The sequence below is a fragment of the Mobula hypostoma genome, chromosome 7 (genome assembly GCF_963921235.1).
Source record: "Mobula hypostoma chromosome 7, sMobHyp1.1, whole genome shotgun sequence".
In the NCBI taxonomy this organism is placed as follows: domain Eukaryota; kingdom Metazoa; phylum Chordata; class Chondrichthyes; order Myliobatiformes; family Myliobatidae; genus Mobula; species Mobula hypostoma.
In genome coordinates this window covers 133,745,114-133,763,434 of record NC_086103.1, presented here as the reverse complement: position 1 = coordinate 133,763,434, position 18,321 = coordinate 133,745,114, and the positions used below count along the sequence as shown (strand labels likewise).

General features: G+C 41.3%; 1 protein-coding gene across 1 annotated transcript in view; it reads right to left on the bottom strand.

The window, feature by feature from the left end:
• Positions 1-18,321, bottom strand: part of nck2b (NCK adaptor protein 2b) — an 87,799-nt gene that overhangs the window by 21,718 nt on the left and 47,760 nt on the right. Inside the window, exon 2 of the mRNA XM_063054047.1 lies at positions 10,138-10,380. Coding sequence (XP_062910117.1) covers positions 10,138-10,363 — 226 coding nt within the window. The 5' untranslated portion in view covers positions 10,364-10,380. The remainder of the gene's footprint in view (positions 1-10,137; positions 10,381-18,321) is intronic.

Here is an 18,321-nt window from a genome sequence, read left to right as displayed (position 1 = left end):
CCAGTCACGGGCCCCCAAGCTAAGAAACATCTTCTGCCATCATCCGGTTTTCTATCAAGCCACTTATGTATCCAGAGAGCCAGCTCTCACTGGATTCCATGCCATCTAATCTTCCAGAGAAACCTACCACGTGGAACCTTAAAGGCTTTACTGAAGTTCATATAAACCATGTCTACTGGCATGTCCTCATCAACTCTTGGGGTCACCTCATCAAAAAACACATTCAAGTTTGCAAAATATGATACAGGTATCCCCCGCTTTTCGAACATTTGCTTTACGAAACCTCACTGTTACAAAAGACCTACATTAGTACCCTGTTTTCGCTAACAGAAGGTGTTTTCACTGTTACGAAAAAAGCAGCACGCGATAAAAGGCAGTGCGCACCCCGAGCAGTCGCTCTCCTCTGGATTCGGATCTGCAATCTCGCCGGCATTGCTTAAACACGTGCCTGTGAGCAGCCCTTTACAAGATGAGTTCTAAGGTATCGGAAAAGCCTGAAAGAGCTCGTAAGGGTGCTACACTTAGCGTAAAACTAGACATAATTAAGCGTTTCGATCGTGGTGAACAAAGGAAGGACAACGTGAGTTTGGCTTGTGGAAGTTGACGAAGATGATGTTGAAGAGGTTTTGGCATCCCATGACCAAGAACTGATAGATGAAGAGCTGATGCAATTGGAAGAGGAAAGGATAACAATCAAAACCAAATGAGTAATGATAAAGTATGACTTTAATTTTGAAAGGGTACATCGGTTTAGGGGATATTTGCAGGATGGTTTGAGTGCTTACAAAGAACTGTATGATAGAAAAATGCGTGAGGCTCAGCAGTCAAGTAAGCCTTCCACATCAGCCATAGCAGACGACTAACCTCAACGTTCGACATAGAGGCGGGCAGTCATAGGAGAAGATGAGCTGCCTGCCCTCATGGAAACAGACATCGCCCCAGTGTCCCACCACCCCAACAACCAGGCCGCGGACAGGAGGGTGGGACCACTGCACCACCCAAACTCCAAGTCTAACACACCACCATCAGTGTGCTCCGCGCTTTCCCAATTCCGGTAAGTGATACTACATTGTACATACATTATTTCTACTTTATACCGGCTGTGTATTTTTACGCAAACAACAGGAATTCTGCAGATGCTGGAAATTCAAGCAACATACATCAAAGTTGCTGGTGAACGCAGCAGGCCAAGCAGCATCTATAGGAAGAGGCGCAGTCGACGTTTCAGGCTGAGACCCTTCGTCGGAAGGGTCTCGGCCTGAAACGTCGACTGCGCCTCTTCCTATAGATGCTGCTTGGCCTGCTGCGTTCACCAGCAACTTTGATGTATGTTGCGTGTATTTTTACGTGTTATTTGGTATGATTTGGCAGCTTCATAGCTTAAAGGTCACTGGAGAGTGCTTGCGCCGTGTTTTTGCCGACGGCGCTTGCGTGAGATTTTCGCTACGGAGAACAGTCCAGGCAATGATTGTGGAAAAGTATTTCTACTTTATATAAGCTGTGTATTTATCATATCATTCCTGCTTTTACTATATGTTACTGTTATTTTAGGTTTTATGTATTATTTGGCATGATTTGGTAGGTTATTTTTGGGTCTGCGAACGCTCACAAAATTTTCCCATATAAATAAATGGTAATTGCTTCTTCACTTTACAACATTCTGGCTTACGAACCGTTTCATAGGAATGCTCTACCTTCGGATGGCGGGGGAAACCTGTATCATATGCACAAAGTCATGCTGATGACTCCCAATCAACCTGCCCTTCAAGATATACATATATTTTATCCCTGAGAATCCTCTCCAGTTACTTGCCTACCAGAGATATTAGACTTACTGGTCTATAGTTCCCAGATTTTTCTTTGTCGCCTTTCTTAAATAAAGGCACTGCATTCCTTAGATACTAAGTAATAAGACTAACTACTTCTACCCACCGACACAAACCGTATGATTCAGATTCCAATCACTCTATACTATTTCCACCTAATTTTAGCCTGTAAGGGTCCTAATGTAAAATTTGCCTCTGAGTTTTGTACTGGAAATAAGTCAGATCAATGGCCTAGAACTTACATACCTGTAATACAGCACATGACTTTCGCTCACCATTGAGTTATGCAAAGAAAATGAAAACCTGCTGAAAGTTGCCCAGATCCAGCATATATCCAATGGGCCAAATAGTCTCCTATGTTATAAAGAAATATGGAAAGATCCAAAATGGGGAGAGCTACTTCAGAATCAAATTTACTATCACTGGTGTATGTTGTGAAATTCATTGTTTGTGGCAGCAGTATATTGCAATGCATAATAATAAAACTATAAATCACTATTTATAAATTAAATAAGTAGTGCAAAAAGAGAGGAAAAAAGAGTGAGGTAGTGTTCATATTCACGGCAAAGGGGAAGAAGCTGTTCCTGAAACACTGAGCTTGTCTTCAAGCTCCTGTACCACCACCTTCATGGTAGCAATAATAGGGCATATCCTGAGTAATGGGGGTCCTTAATGATGGATGGATCACCTCTGAGGCATCTTGGATGCTGGGGCGGCTAGTACCCATGATGGAGCATCCTTTGCAATAGCCCCTCCATAACAGACGGTGATGCTTTCCCCTTTCTGAAGTCCAGAATCAATTTTCTGGTTTTACTGATGTGTGCAAGGTTATTGTTGTAACACCACTCAACAAACTGAACTACCTCACTCCTGTACATTTGCTCGTCAACATCTGAAATTCTGCCAAATTTATAGATGGTGCTTGAGCTGTGCTTAGTTATATAATTGTGTAGAGCAGGGCTTGGCAGGCTTTTCATGACATAATGCAGTTACATGAAAGGCCAGAACAAGCTTGACCCTCAAAAATGCAGGAAAAATGTAACAGCTTGCAAAGACAAAGTTATCAAGTTTTTCTAAATGCTACTTGATGGTCCAGACTTTCACAATTCCAAGTATTAAAAACCAATTAACACATTTAGAAACTACGTTTGTAATTGAAACATGAAAGCAAATGTAATTAATTAAATACAACTTGTCTTATTCTTATTATACTTACAAGGAAAAATGATATTTGAAATTGCCAGCATTTACCAGCAAGTTGGGGAATGCTAATTTGAGCTTACTTCATTTGTATTTATGTTGTATTCAGTAACTGCAATGAAAATTTTTCAATTAACTGCAACTCCCCATATGTTGGAATAAATAAAGGAAGAGTACATCTAATGTAGGTAGATAGGAAAAAGCCAAACCATTTGGTCCCTTAATTCCATTCTGCCATTGGCCAAGTGGTCAAGGCGTTCGTCTAGTGATCTGAAGGTCGCTAGTTCGAGCCTTGGCTGAGGCAGCCTGTTGTTTCCTTGAGCAAGGCACTTAACTACATATTGCTCTGTGACGACACCGGTGCCAAGCTGTATGGGTCCTAATGCCCTTCCCTTGGACAACATCGGTGGCGTGGAGAGGGGAGACTTGCAGCATGGGCAACTGCTAGTCTTCCATACAACCTTGCCCAGGCCTGCGCCCTGGAAGCCTTCCAAGGTGCAAATCCATGGTCTCATGAGACTAACGGATGCCTATATAAATTCAATGATGCCACTATCATTCGTACCCCAAAAATGTCCATTGCCTCAGCTTCTTCCCAAATTACAAAGTTATCAAGAAATCTCAAATTTAAACTTATTAACTGACATTCACTGCTTCAGGTGCAAGAGACTGCAGTTGCTGAAGTTTGGAGTAAATAAAGATCATTTTCTAGGAGGAACTCAGTCAGCAGGTCAAGCACCTATAGTTTGGAAAGAAACTATCAATGTCTTTGCAAACAACAGCAATTCTGCAGATGCTGGAAATTCAAGCAACACACATAAAAGTTGCTGGTGAACGCAGCAGGCCAGGCAGCATCTCTAGGAAGAGATGCAGTCGACTTTTCAGGCCGAGACCCTTCGTCAGGACTAACTGAAGGAAGAGTGAGTAAGGGATTTGAAAGTTGGAGGGGGAGGGGGAGATCCAAAATGATAGAAGACAGGAGGGGGAGGGATGGAGCCAAGAGCTGGACAGGTGATAGGCAAAAGGGGATACGAGAGGATCATGGGACAGGAGGTCCGGGAAGAAAGACAAGGCGGGGGGACCCAGAGGATGGGCAAGGGGTATATTCAGAGGGACAGAGGGAGAAAAAGGAGAGTGAGAGAAAGAATGTGTATAAAAATAAGTAACAGATGGGGTACGAGGGGGAAGTGGGGCATTAGCGGAAGTTAGAGAAGTCGATGTTCATGCCGTCAGGTTGGAGGCTACCCAGACGGAATATGTCAATGTCTCTGCAGCAGGACTGAGAGTGCAGAAGGTAGACAGCCAGTATGAAGGTGAGGGGAAGGGAGAGGCCAGCAGTACATACATGTAGGAGTATCATACATAGGTTGGTGACTTACTTGTACTTAATAGAAACCTCAGATTACTCCTCATATTATGGGACCCAACTCCTAAAGACAGACATTTATGATAATATTCACCACAGCTCTCAGTCTGCCAGAACATCCCTTGGTTACCAGAGTAAACAGGTGTTTGAATACCAAAATCTCAAAACTGGCACAAAAATTTATAGTCAAGCAGACACCAGTAATCACTATCCTTCCATTTGCTTCTGAGATTTGAACCATCTTTAACAAGCACCTCAAGACCTGAGAAATATACCACCATTGTCACTGCTAAATACTCCAAATGTACTGGAAGGATATGCAAACCAACATCAGCGCCCTCTCCCAGAAAAAATCCCCAGCATTGAGGCCTTAGATATATTCAGTCAGCTCAACTGGGTAGGCATTGCCAATCACATGTTCAGACTTCTGAAACAGGCATCCAATTCCAAACTGCTTCAGCAAGTGACTAACCTGTGGACATTTGAACAGATTAACAATGCTGTCTATCAAAGCATCCGTTAAAAATTGGAACATCTCCACTTTAGCCTGTGAATCTCAGACCCATCATCATTCCAAGTGGTTGCAACATTCAGAATAGCACTGAGAACCTCAGGTCTAAATGCCATGAGAATACAGAAGACCAGTTTCAACGGCAAAAGAGGCGGCCGTGGACTAATATGTCAGAACGGAAAGATGGATAGGAATTAAAATGGTTGGCCACTGGGGAAATCCCGCTTTTGGCAGATGAAACGGAGGTGCTTGACAAAGTGGTCCCCCAATTTATGTTGGGTCTCACGAATGTAAAGGAGGCTACTTTGGGAGCACCGGATACAATAAACAACCCCAAAAGATTTGTAGGTGAACTGTTGCCTCACTTGGAATGAACGTTTGGGACCGTGAATGGAGGTAAAGGAGGTGGTGAATGGGCAGGTGTAGCACTTTTGTTGCTTGGCTCTTTTGCCATGATGAGGCCATTCACAGGGAGGACCAACACCTTATAGCCTCTAAGCCAGTGGTCCCCAACCTCCAGGCCATGGACTGATACATTGCCGTGAAGAATGCAGGGGTGCAGCGGTAGTCGGAACGCACTCAGCACATCTTTAAGAAAAAAGCCGAAATAAACAAGCTAATTATTTAAGTGCCGCCTGGCACGTAAATGTCTGCCCAGATCAGAGGTGACGCAATCTGCAATCTCCAGTATTTTGTGTGTGTTGCTCTGTATTTCCAGCATGTGCAAAATCTCATGTTAATGACTTCAGTAGAATATTTGGGCATGAAACTCACTGCAATTCTGAAGAAGCACTGTACCGTCAAAAGTTGGATCATAAAATAGAGGAGCAGAATTAGGCCATTCTGCCCAGAGTCTGCTATGCCATTCAATCGTGGTTGATCTATTTTCCCCCTCAACCTTTCTCCTTGTAACCTTTGATGCCTTTACTAATCAACCTCCACTTTAAATATACCCAAAGACTGGCCTCCAAAGCCACCTATGGCAATGAATTCCACAGATACACCACGTTCTGGCTAAAGAACTTCCTCCTCATCTCTGTTCCTGTTTCTGAGGCTATGCCCTTTGGTCCTGGAAATATCCTCTGCACATCCACTCTATCTAGGCCTTTTTAATATTTGGTAGGCTTCAAAGATATCCCTCTTCATTCTTTTAAAATCCAGTGAGTAGAGGCCCAGAGCCAAGAAATGCTCCTCATACATTAACCCTTTTCATTCCCAAGATCATTCTTGTTCTTCTCCTCTGGAACCTCTCCCATGCCAGCACATCCTCTTTTAAAAGAGGCCTAAAAATGCTCACAAATTTCCAAATGTAGTCTGACCAATGCCTTATAAAGTCTCAGCATTACATCCTTGCTTTTATATTCTGTAAATGAATGTTAACATCGCAGTTGCCTTCCTTGAGAAAACATTAATTCTCTGCTCTCCGATATTTGTCAGTATCCTGGCAAAAACTACGCCAAGACGACAAAAGAACACCACAAGCAACTCCACAAAAAAGGTTATTGAAAAGCACAAGTCAGGAGATAGATACAAGAAAATTTCCAAGTTACTGAATATCCCTTGGTGTACAGTTAAGTCAATCATCAAGAAATGGAAAGAATATGGCACAGCTGTAAATCTGCCTAGAACAGGCCATCCTCAAAAACTGAGCGACCATGAAAAATGGGAACTAGTGAGGGAGGTCACCAAGAGACCCATGACAACTCTGAAGGAGTCACAAGCTTCAGTGGCTGAGATGGGAGAAACTGCACATACAACTGTTGCCTTGGATGCTTCACCAGTTGCAGCTTTATGGGAGAGTGGCAAAGAGAAAGCCACTTGAAAAAAAACTCACATGAAATCTAAGCTAGAGTTTGCCAGAAGGCACGTGGGAGACTCTGAAGTCAGCTGGAAGAAGGCTCTGTTGTCTGAGGAAACCAAAATTGGCCAGACTGAATGCTATTTTTAGTGTAAGCCAAACACCGCACATCAGAAACACACCACTCCTACTGTGCAGCATGGTGGTGGCTGCATTACGCTGTGGAGGTGCTTCACTGTAGCAGGCCCTGGAAGCCTTGCAAAGGTAGAGGGTAAAATGCAGCAAAATACAGGGAGTTCCTGGATGAAAACCTGATGCAGTTTGCAAGAGAACTCCAACTTGGGACAGGATTTGTTTTCCAGCAAGACAATGACCAAAACATAAAATCCAAGTTAAACAGGAATGTCTTAAAAAAAATTTAATATCCTGGAATGACCAAGTCAGAGTCCAGACCTCAACCCAACTGAGAATTTGTGGCTGGATTTAAAAAGGGCTGTTCACTCACGATCCCATGCAATCTGACAGGGCCTGAGCAGTTTTGTAAAGAAGAACAGGAAAAAATTACAGTGTCTAGATGTGCAAAGCTAGTGACCTATTCACACAGCCTCAAGCCTGTAATTGCTGCCAAAGGTGCATCTACTAAATACTGACTTGAAGTGGGTGAATACTTATGCAATTAATTATTTTGTATTTTATACTTGTAATTAATATACAAGTAGATTTACAAGGACGTTGCCTGGATTGGAGGGTGTACCTTATGAGAGTAGGTTGAGTGAGCAATGGAGGATGAGAGGTGACCTGATAGAGGTGTATAAGATGATAGAAACATTGAAAGTCTACAGCACAATACAGGCCCTTCGGCCCACAAATCTGTGCCGAACATGTGCTTACTTTAGAAATTACCTAGAATTACCCATAACCCTCTATTATTCTAAGCTCCATGTACCTATCCAGGAGTCTCTTAAAAGACCCTATTGTATCCACCTCCACCACTGTCGTCAGCAGCCAATTCCACACGCTCACCAGTCTTTACGTAAAAATACTTACCCCTGACATCTGCTCTATACCTACTTCCAAGCACCTTAAAACTGTGCACTCTCATGTCAGCCATTTCAGCCCTGGGAAAAAGCCTCTCACTATCCACACTTCTCATCCTCCGTCGCTCCAAGGACAAAAGGCCAAGTTCATCCAACTTTATTTTAGAAAGGATATACTGACGTTGGAGAGGGTTCAGTGAAGATTCACGAGAATGATTCCAGGAATGAACGGTTTACAGTATGAGGAATGTATGGCAGCTCTTGGAGCTCAGGAGAATGAGGGGGGAATCTCATAGAAACATTACGAATGTTAAAAGGCCTGAACAGATTAGATATGGCAAAGTTATTTCTTATGGTAGGAGATTCTATGACAAGAGGATTGAAGGACGTCCTTTTAGAACTGAAATGCGGAGAGATTACTTTAGTCAGAGGATGGGAAATCTGTGGAATTTGTTGCCACGAGTGGCTGTGGAAACCAAGTCATTGGGTGTATTTAAGGCAGAGATAGACAGGTTCTTGATTAGCCAGGGCATCAAAGGGTATGTGGTGAGTGGAGAGGAGTGGGGATGACTGGAAGATCTGGATGACTGGCCTACTTCTGCTCCTATATCTTATGGTCTATTCTCATAAGGCAAGCTCCACAAACCAGGGAACATTCTTGCAAATCTGCTCTGCATCTTTTCTATGTTTTCCACATCCTCCCGGTAGTGAGGCGACCAGAACTGAACACAGTACTCCAAGTGGAGTCTGACCAGGGTCCTATATCGCTGCAACATTACCTGTCAGCTCCTAAACTCAATCCTACAACTGACGTGTATGAATTCTTAACCATAGAGTCAACATGCGTAGCAACTTTGAGTGCCCTATAGACTCAGACATCAAGATCCCTCTGATCCTCCACACTGCCAAGGATCTTACAATTAATACTATATCCTGCCATCATATCTGACATACCAAAATGAACACCTCACACTTATCTGGGATGAACTCCATCTGCCACTTCTCAGGCCAGTTTTGCATCCTATCGATGTCCTGCTGTAACCTCTGACACCCTCCACACAATCCACAACACCCCCAAACTTCATGTCATCATTAAATTTACGAACCCATCCTTTCCACTTCCTCATCCAGGTCACTTATAAAAATCATGAAGAGTAGGGATCCCAGAACAGATCCCTGAGGAATACAACTGGTCACCGATATTGACACACAGGTACTCTAAATTGCCCTTTCTATCCAATCCTGACCTGTCTATGACGCTTGGTTTTGCTTGCTCGTCCTAACCTTTCCTGAATTCCACAGTCAGCACTTTGATCTTGCCACGTTGAGTGCAAATTTGTTGCTGAGGGTCCACCCAACTAACTGGTATATCTCGCTCCCTTATGCCCTTTCCTCACCCACTAAAATTCTGCAAACAATGATTATATTATCAGCAACTATAGTTGACATTTGAGATGTTGTTAGCCACATGGTCATGGGTTTAGAGAGAAGGCAATTCAAAGGCTGTTGATCAAACAGCAGTTCGGGCCACCGAGCCCGTTCTAGTACTCAATACCATCCTATTTACAAACTCTTTGTCCGTAGGCGGCAATGCCACTGTTTCAGTGTGTTCATCTGAGGGGCATTGATCATGTGGATAGCCAGAGACTTTCTCCCATGGCTGAAGTGGCTAACATGAGGGGGCACAGTTTTAAGGTGCATGGTAATAGGTACCAAGGGGGTGTCTGTGTTTTTCACACAGAGAGTGGTGGGTGCGTGGAATGCACTGCCAGTGAAGATGGTGGAATCGGATACAATAGGGTCTTTAAGAACCTCCTAGATAGGAACATGGAGCTTGGAAAAATAGAGGGTTATGTGCTAGGGAAATTCTAGGCAGTTTCTAGAGATTACATGTTCAGCACAACATTGTTGGCCAAAGAGCCTGTAATGTGCTGTAGATTTCTATGTTCTATGTTCGAATTTAGATCATTTTGTAGAGATCTGTTTTCATTTTGACACGAAAGAGTCTTTTTCTGTTAATCAGTGTCAAAAAAAGCCAATTAAATTCACTGAGATTCAACGTTATAAAACAATAAAACATGAAAACTTCTGGGGCGGGTGGTGAATACTTTTTATAGGCACTCTAACTGAAATATTAGAACACTGAGATATGAAAAACAACTGCTGCACAGAAAAATCTTTCTAATTTGATGACAGACCATCCATAAGTCATTAAAATGCATTCCGATGGTTAAGGAAACCAAAGTTTGTCCCTTCTATCCCATTTGGAGGACTGGACAAGACAGTACCTAAATCTTCATGCAAATGAGACAGAACACTACACTTTGAAGGATCAAAAGAAACACGCAACTCTCCATTTTAAGATCATATTAAAGAATCTTACTAAAGTGTTTACTTGCCTAATGTATCTTTAATGTTCTTCACCAGTGACCCCTTTTTTAAGCTGTTCTTTCTTTCTACATAGTTTGATGGAACATAACCAGTTTTGTTTGATGTATTTCTCACTCTCCACCAAGTTTTAGAATCATCCAGCAGCCATAATCGCTCATTTTTCTTGATGTCAAGTTCTTGATCCTGCTGTGCTGTGTAATCCCATTTTGCAATAACAATAACTTCTTCTGTCATCTTTCATCGAGTCCTTCCTATCAGAGAGAAGACAACTCAGCATTAAAAGAACATCACATTTGCTGAATGTTGAAACCCAATTACTAGCAAGTGATTGAAATTTTACCTTGCATTTATGTATATCTTTAATATAGTAAAATAAAAAGAAACGCAAGCGCTTTTTTATTAAAATAATTCTTTCCTCCCTTTCGATCTAATTATTCACAGATGTGGTCTGAACAGAAAAGGTTAAAGTTTATAATTAAGGAAAGGTGCTGTTCCAATCTAGAATCAGTTCCAGTTTGGCTAGGAACAATTCCTGCAATATCACTATTTAATTTTACATAAATGCTTTATGAATCTAAAACAACTTGCCCAATTAACAAACAAGCAGCAATTTGTTAAAAATGTTGCAATGTACATTTCTTCCTTTGAACAGTTCAAATATAAACAGCCTCAAATTTACATTTAAGCAAGGTTAAATTTAGAATGATTATCTAGTCAAATGATACAATAATTTCTGAAAGAAAGTATTGTTTTCAAATTGTTCAGAATACAAATTGATCATAGTGCACACTGAAAACAAATCCACTTGAAAAGCCGCAAGTCACGCATCAGGACTTTTTGTTCTTTCTTACCACATCCCCCACACAGACAAGACATGGAAATTATAGAACATTTGGATGTTAGATCAAGCTACTTTCATATAAACTGAGTCCAACCATCAAGTCACATGGATCACATGCATACTGATCTTCTGGATCAGCCTGCCACGAGGAACCTGGTCAGTTGCTTTATTAAATCCATGTAGACAACAGCCACCCTCAAAACCTTTTTTCTGGAAAAAATACACCTTCAGCTTATAGGACATGACCTGGTCTGCAGAAAGCCATGCTGACTGATCCATATCAGATCATGTTTTAACAAATGCTCATAAATCATATCCATGTGAATCCTCTGCAATAGCCTTCCTCCCACTGACATGAGACTAACCAGCCTATAATTTCCTGATTATCTCAATTTTGAATTGCATGTTTCAAGAGGAAAGTTTTTTTAAAAAAATGCATTATCTGGGACTTCTAAAATATTACTTTCAAAGAATAAAATCTATCAAAGGTTCCATGGGCTACAGTGGAAAGTAGAGAACATTAAATACCATTTATTAAAATTCACTTTTGCTACATGGTTACTAAGAGTTCACAGCACTTGAAAGGGAAGGAGGAAGTCAGCATTTACCCATCCAAACTCAGCTGCATTTTACAAGATTTTATTTTGGCATTAATCACGTTGAAGAGTAACGTGACTTTTGGTGTGTTCCAAAAGCATGCATATGGGTAAACTGAGATTATGGCAGGCTGAGGATGGAAAATTTCACTGGGCTGTAATCTGGCGACACAGGGATTTCTCTCCATTCCCATTGATGGAATAACATGTTTGTTACTTTCAATTGAAAGCCCATAGGGAAGTGGCACAATTTAACTTGGACTCAGAGCTTTGACATGAGCAGTGGTCTAGCTGCAAAACAAAAATCTGGCAAACATACTATACCGAATTGATCTTTGCAAATCCTGTGCATGTAGTCCAAGGAAAAGTGTGAATTTTGGCAATCTCCCCGTGGCTGCATGGGTATTCTCTGGGTACTCTAGTTTTCTCGCACATTCCAAAGACGTAGGTTAATTGGTCACAAGGGAGTAATAGAGCAGAACAGGCTCATTGGGTGAGAAGGACTTATTACCATACTGCATCTCTAAAAACATAACACTATTCTCATAGTTAAAGGAATGGAAAGGGAATTACATTTCCAAGTCCTGATAAAGAGTCTCAGTCCAAATGGAGACTGCTCATTTCTCTCCATAAATGCTGCCTGACCCATTAAGTTCCTCTAGCGTTTTCTCTCTGTTGCTCTATGTTTCCAAAGTCTTTTTGGTACTGCAGGAAAGAAAGGGCACTTTGTAGAAAGGAGCTTCAAAATTCACAACTTTTGATCTCCACAAGGAACAATAACCTTTACTCTGCCTCACAATTCAAGCTGTAGCATCATAAAACCTAATTAATATGGCAGAATTTAGGTCAGAGGTAACTGAACAAAAGCATGCTGGGATAGTAATTTGTCAAGAACTTGACTTTCTAGACAAGTCCAACAAAGTAAGCCTGTGAGCCTCCGTGCAAGGCCAGGGCACTTCTGTGCGAAAATAAGACAAGTATGCTCTGTTTTAGTTGGAACTCATAAAAAGGGAGCCCTTATTACAAGCAGATACAGATAACAGGAATAATCAGCGACTCAAAAAGGACTGTAGCATGGATAACCATACAAGCAAAACATTATTAAGAGACATTGGTAAAGTCAGAAATGAGAAAGATCAAAACGCTTTAACAGAGAATTTCATAAGTACATGTCAGCATTGACTTGATGGGCTAAATGGCCTTCTCCAAGTATAATATGAAATGAACAATGATTCTGTTTAAAAACAAAGGGCTCTATCTCAAATATTCCATGAGAGGCAAATAAATGCCAACTAAAGGAGAATAACAATCAAGACCTAGATATCCAAATACATGCTTTAAAAAAAAACTATTTGTTCAGCAGTGAAAACTTTTTTACTTAAAAAAAGGAACAAGTTGCAGATACCTGAGCATATTACAGTTAAATACAAAATATTAAAGGAACAAATAAGCAGTTTAAAAAGGAGAGGAAAAAAGGCAGGAACATATTGCCATTCCACCAAAAGCCAGACATTCTGGGGCAGGAAGCACTAAAGAAATGCAGTAGATATAGGGGGGAAATATTAGAAAGATGTACCAAAAGAATCAAAAGTTCTCGGCTACAGGGGGAACTAGAAAAGACAAGAACTTGAGCAATATTATCTACACCAAATGACCACCTACTCGAAGGAAAATCTTGCATCAAGCTTGACGAAGCTCTATACGGATGGTGTTTCCTAGAAATTACGGGATAAAGTCTTAATCGAGAGTCTAAATCAAGCGCATAATGACAGACATCAACATTGCCATGTATAAGCCATTGGGATCAAGACAAAAAAAATTGAAACAGAAAATAGGATGAAGAAGAGCCTTATCAAGAGCTCACTTCTGCAGACAACCTACAAAGCCAAAATAAACTTATCAAAATACATGTATATCACCATATACTACTCTGTGATTCATTTTCGTGCAGATATTTACAGAATAAAGAAATGCAATAAATTTATGAAAATTAAACATAAACTGACAACCAACGTACAAAAAATAAATAATGCAGCAAAAATGAGTTGCAGAGTCCTTGAAAGTGAATTTGTAGGCTGTGAAATCAGTTCAGAGTTGAGGTGAGTGAAGTTACCTATGCTGGTTCAAGGCACCTGTTCGTTGAAGGGTAGTAACTGTTCATGAGTGGTGGGATGGGACCGAAGGCGCCAGTACTTCCAGTCTGACAGTAGCAGCGAGAAGAGTGCACGACTTGGATGGTGGGGGTCCTTGTCGATCAATTCTTTCGTGCAGCAGCACTCCTTATAAATGTTGTCAATGGAGAGGAGAGCTTTACACGTGATGTATCCACCACTTCCTGTAGACTTTTCTATTCCTGTGCACTGTTGTTTCCTCACCAGTCAGGATACTCTCCACTGTTTATCCATACAAGTTTGTTAAAATTTTAAATGACATGCCGAATTTACGCAAACTTTAAGAAATTAGAGGTGAAGTCTGTGTGTGTGAGTGTGAGAGTGAGAGTGAGAGTGAGTGTGTGTATATATCAGTACATTTGGACAAGAGTTCTAGAGCAATATAGCATGGATACAGGCCCTATAACCTAACTATTCCATCCCAACTGTCAGCTCATTCATATAATCACCACCCTCTGTGTTAAACCATAGGTCTCTTGTCAATCTTTTCCCTTCTCTGGATCCTCAAAGTCCTCATCAAGTGACCACATTCAGTATGGAGATGTTATCACCATCCCTTGCTGACAATCAACACAAGCACACCTCAAGAATCAGCATTTAGCTCACTGCTCTATGCTCATGACTGTGTGGCTAAGCTTATTAGCAAGCTTACTGATCAAGCCTTGTGTATTTGCATCCAAATTATTTATATAAATAATGAATAATAAGAGCCCCAACACTGACTCCTGTGGCACACCATTGGTCACTGACAGCCATCTCAAGAAACACCCTTAAATCACCACCCCTGCTTTCTATCTCTAAGCCAATTTTGATTCCCCCTAATTAACTCTCCCTGGATTCCACAGGACCTAACCTTCCAAACCAGCCTGTGGCATGGGATCATGTTGAAGGTCTTGCTAAAGTCTAAAAACCGCTCCACGCTTCTGGTTACCTTTCAAAAAAACTGAAGGATTGTTCAAGCACGACTTTCCTCACAAAGCCATAAATCTGCTGGTACATCTTGTCCCTCAGAACTCCCTCCAGTAACTTCCCCACAACTGATGTCAGGCTGACCAGTCTGTTGTTCCCTTGCTTGTTCGTGCTATTCTTCTTAATTAGACCAACATTAGCCACCTTCTAGTCTTTGTGAATTTTGCAGTGGCTTAAAAAAAGCAAATATCTTCACAAGAACCTCTTATTTCTTCTCTACCTCCCACAAAGTCTGAGGCACCTACTCTTGCCAGCCACCATTTTACTCTTAATATAGCTAGAAAACATCTTGGAATTTTCCTTAACCATACCTGCTGGATCCATATCATACCATCCTTGCACTGACTTCCTTCTTAAGTTTATTTTTAATCTTTTTATGATCAAGGAATTCTCTTGTCCCAACCCACTTTCAATACATGCTTCCTTTTTTTTTTGACCAGAGACTCGATTATCTCTTATTAGTCAGGATTCCATAAACTTGCCAGCTTTACCCTTCATGTTAACAGGAACATGCTGTTTTTTGACACTTGCTTGCACTCTTAAAGGCCACCGACTTGCTATTCATTTTTTTCCCTTTTAAACATTAGACTTCTGCTAGATCCTACCCAATCCCTCAAAATTAATCCTGCTCCAGTTTAGGACCCTAATCAATGGACCTCTCTGAGCCTTTTCTATCACTATATTAAAACTAATAGGATTATAATCACCAGAGCTAGTGCGCTCCCTGACTGCCATTTCAAGTACTTGCCCTGTCTTGTCCCACAAGGCAGTCCAGTATTGCATCCTCCCAAAAGGACTCTCAGGAAACTTTCCTGGACACATTTCACGAATTCCACCCCATCCAGGCCCTCAACTCTTAACTGAGTGGCCCAGTCAATATCAGGGAAATTAAAATCTCTTACTAATAACAACCTTATTTGTATAACTATCAACAACTTTCCTTCTCACTAGTTCAAGTTTCCACTGACTATGGGGGGGGGGGGGTGATGTCTATAATACAACCCCACTAGAGTGACCCTCCCCTTCTTGTTTCCAAGTTCTAGTGATAGGACCTCAATGGAAAATTCCTCCAAGAATGTCAACTCTAAGCACCATTTTACATCCTCCTTTATCAATTCCTGTATTACCATAGAGATAATGAACATTATTATGATCCAATGAAGTCATTGCTACCATCACTTTAAGGCAGGGAATTGGTTTTATCATACTCTACGTAGAATGGAGACAAGTGACTGATTGAAAGGAGAGCCCAGTGCAAAATGAGAGCACAGCAAAGTTATTCTGAAAAGAAAAGCAGCTAGGCTATCTACAGAGCAAAGATGCTTCATGTATTCATAAAGCAGGAAGTCCACAATTTTCATGGACTGTATCAGTCTGTCAGTTAAGTTGGGGAATTCAATGGAATACCTTTGATGACTTTAACTGAAGTACAGAGATGAGTATTAACATCATCAGCATACAAATACATTTTGAAGTACAAGAGTGGACAGTGCAATTTGAATGCGATGTATCAGTACTTGTGTACTGTACTGCCTGGATGTAGGATAGTATTCCTACCACAAAGAGATATGACCTCAGCCCTTTGTGAGCGTACAACCACATCCACTGTGGATAGGGAAAAGAAAAAAAAATCATTGTTACCACTTTGGAGAAAAGGGTATGGCATAACCAACCAGAAGGCATCCGTTAGTCTTGCGAGACCATGGATCTGTGCCTGGAAAGTCTTCACTCTCCAGGGCACAGGCCTGGGCAAGGTTGTGTAGAAGACCAGCAGTTGCCTATGCTGCAAGTCTCCCCTCTCCACAACACCGATGTTGTCCAAGGGAAGGGCACTAGGGCCGATACAGCTTGGCACCGGTGTCGTCGCAGAGCAATGTGTGATGAAGTGCCTTGCTCAAGGACACAACACGCTGCCTTGGCTGGGGCTCGAACTCATGACTCTCAGATCGCTAGTCGAATGCCTTGACCACTTGGCCACGTGCACACACACAATCAACCAGAATGTTACAGCTTTTTAGGGGAATTGTAGTTGTTGATCCATCACAAGCAACATCAATTATTCTAAAATAATTACTGGGTACATTGCAAACTGAGCAAGTTACACTCAGGAGTTATACTTCATGGCCTGGAAAGGCCAGGAATGCATAATAATGTTTACAATATCAGCAACACAAGACTCCACCCGATCAATCCAGAGTCCTGGCTGAACATGCCATGGTTGAGGAGATGCATGGATTTTGCCAGGCTATTTATGGGGAAATGGTATCAAGTAGATGTGTGTTCCGAGTGGATAGATGTTACTTTTTTTTGCACAAGGCTAAAGCTCAAGAGAACTTGAAAATTGGGATTGACTTACGCTACCAGTTTTTTTTATGATTGATAATGGAAGCACCTTCCAAAGTGCTGAATCTGTCAAATTTCTCAGCAGGAATGAAATTAAATGTGCACACGCAGCACAATCTCAGTTTAAGTTTGGCAGAAAGTACACTTTTCCTAGTCTGACCTGCATTGAAAAAGATTGCAACGCAAAATTGTGACTGAGGTTCCAACATCCATTCGAGCACCTACTGAGTTATTAATGGACAGAGTATCAGACACACATGGATTAGGCTAAGGCAGAGTTTAGCATTGCATGCTTAAAACAAACTAGACAGTAGCTTGTCTTTCCAAATGCAAACAAGTGCTGCATTTCAGACACCCCTCCAGTAACTTTCCCCACCACTGGCCCATAGTTCCTTGGCTTGCCTTTGTAGCTCTTCTTAAATAAAAGATCTTTCAGTATCTCACCCATGGCTAAAGATGATGCAAATATCTCAGCCAGTGCCAGTGCAATTTCTTCCCTGGCTTCCCACAATGTCCTCAGTTATACCTGGTTAGGCCCTGCAAATATTAACTTTTATGAGCTACAAGACAGCCAGAACCTCTTTTTTATTGTGGACATCTTTCAAGACATCACTGTTCTCTTCCTTGATTTCCCTAGCTTCCATGATCTTCGTGCAGATGAGAAATATTAATTTAAGAACTTATCCATTTCCTGGGGCTGCACAGATGACCACATTGATCCTTAAAAAGTCCTTCTTCCATTTTACTCTTTTACTCTTAATATACTTATAGAATCTTTTTGGACCCTACTTTACCTTATCTGCCAAAGCTATCTCATGTCCCTTTTTTGTCCTCCTGGTTTCCCTCATATATACTTTTACATCCAGTTCTTTGGGAAAATGAAATGAGTTAGCTAGACTAGACAAAGAAAAGTGTGCTCATCTCAGAGCCCCATCGATAGTTCAAAAGGTGCAAGTTGGTATCTCAAAGTAATCCTCATATGATAACTGCACTAATGACGTACTGCAAGAAATTACTTTACAAGGCTAAAGTTGAAATGGAGTATGACCTATTCAGCGACAGGGAGGGGCTCATATTTGGTACACGTTTGTTGACATGTTTATTCATAAAGCTAACTAATTTCCATATGTTCAGTAAAGCTCTCTGATCAATATGCAGCTGAAGTGTATTAATACTATGAACTGGAGATTTCAAGTCAGGCAGCATCCATGGAAATAAACAGATGTTTTGGGCCAACATCCTTCTTCAGGACTGGAAAGGAAGAGGGAATAC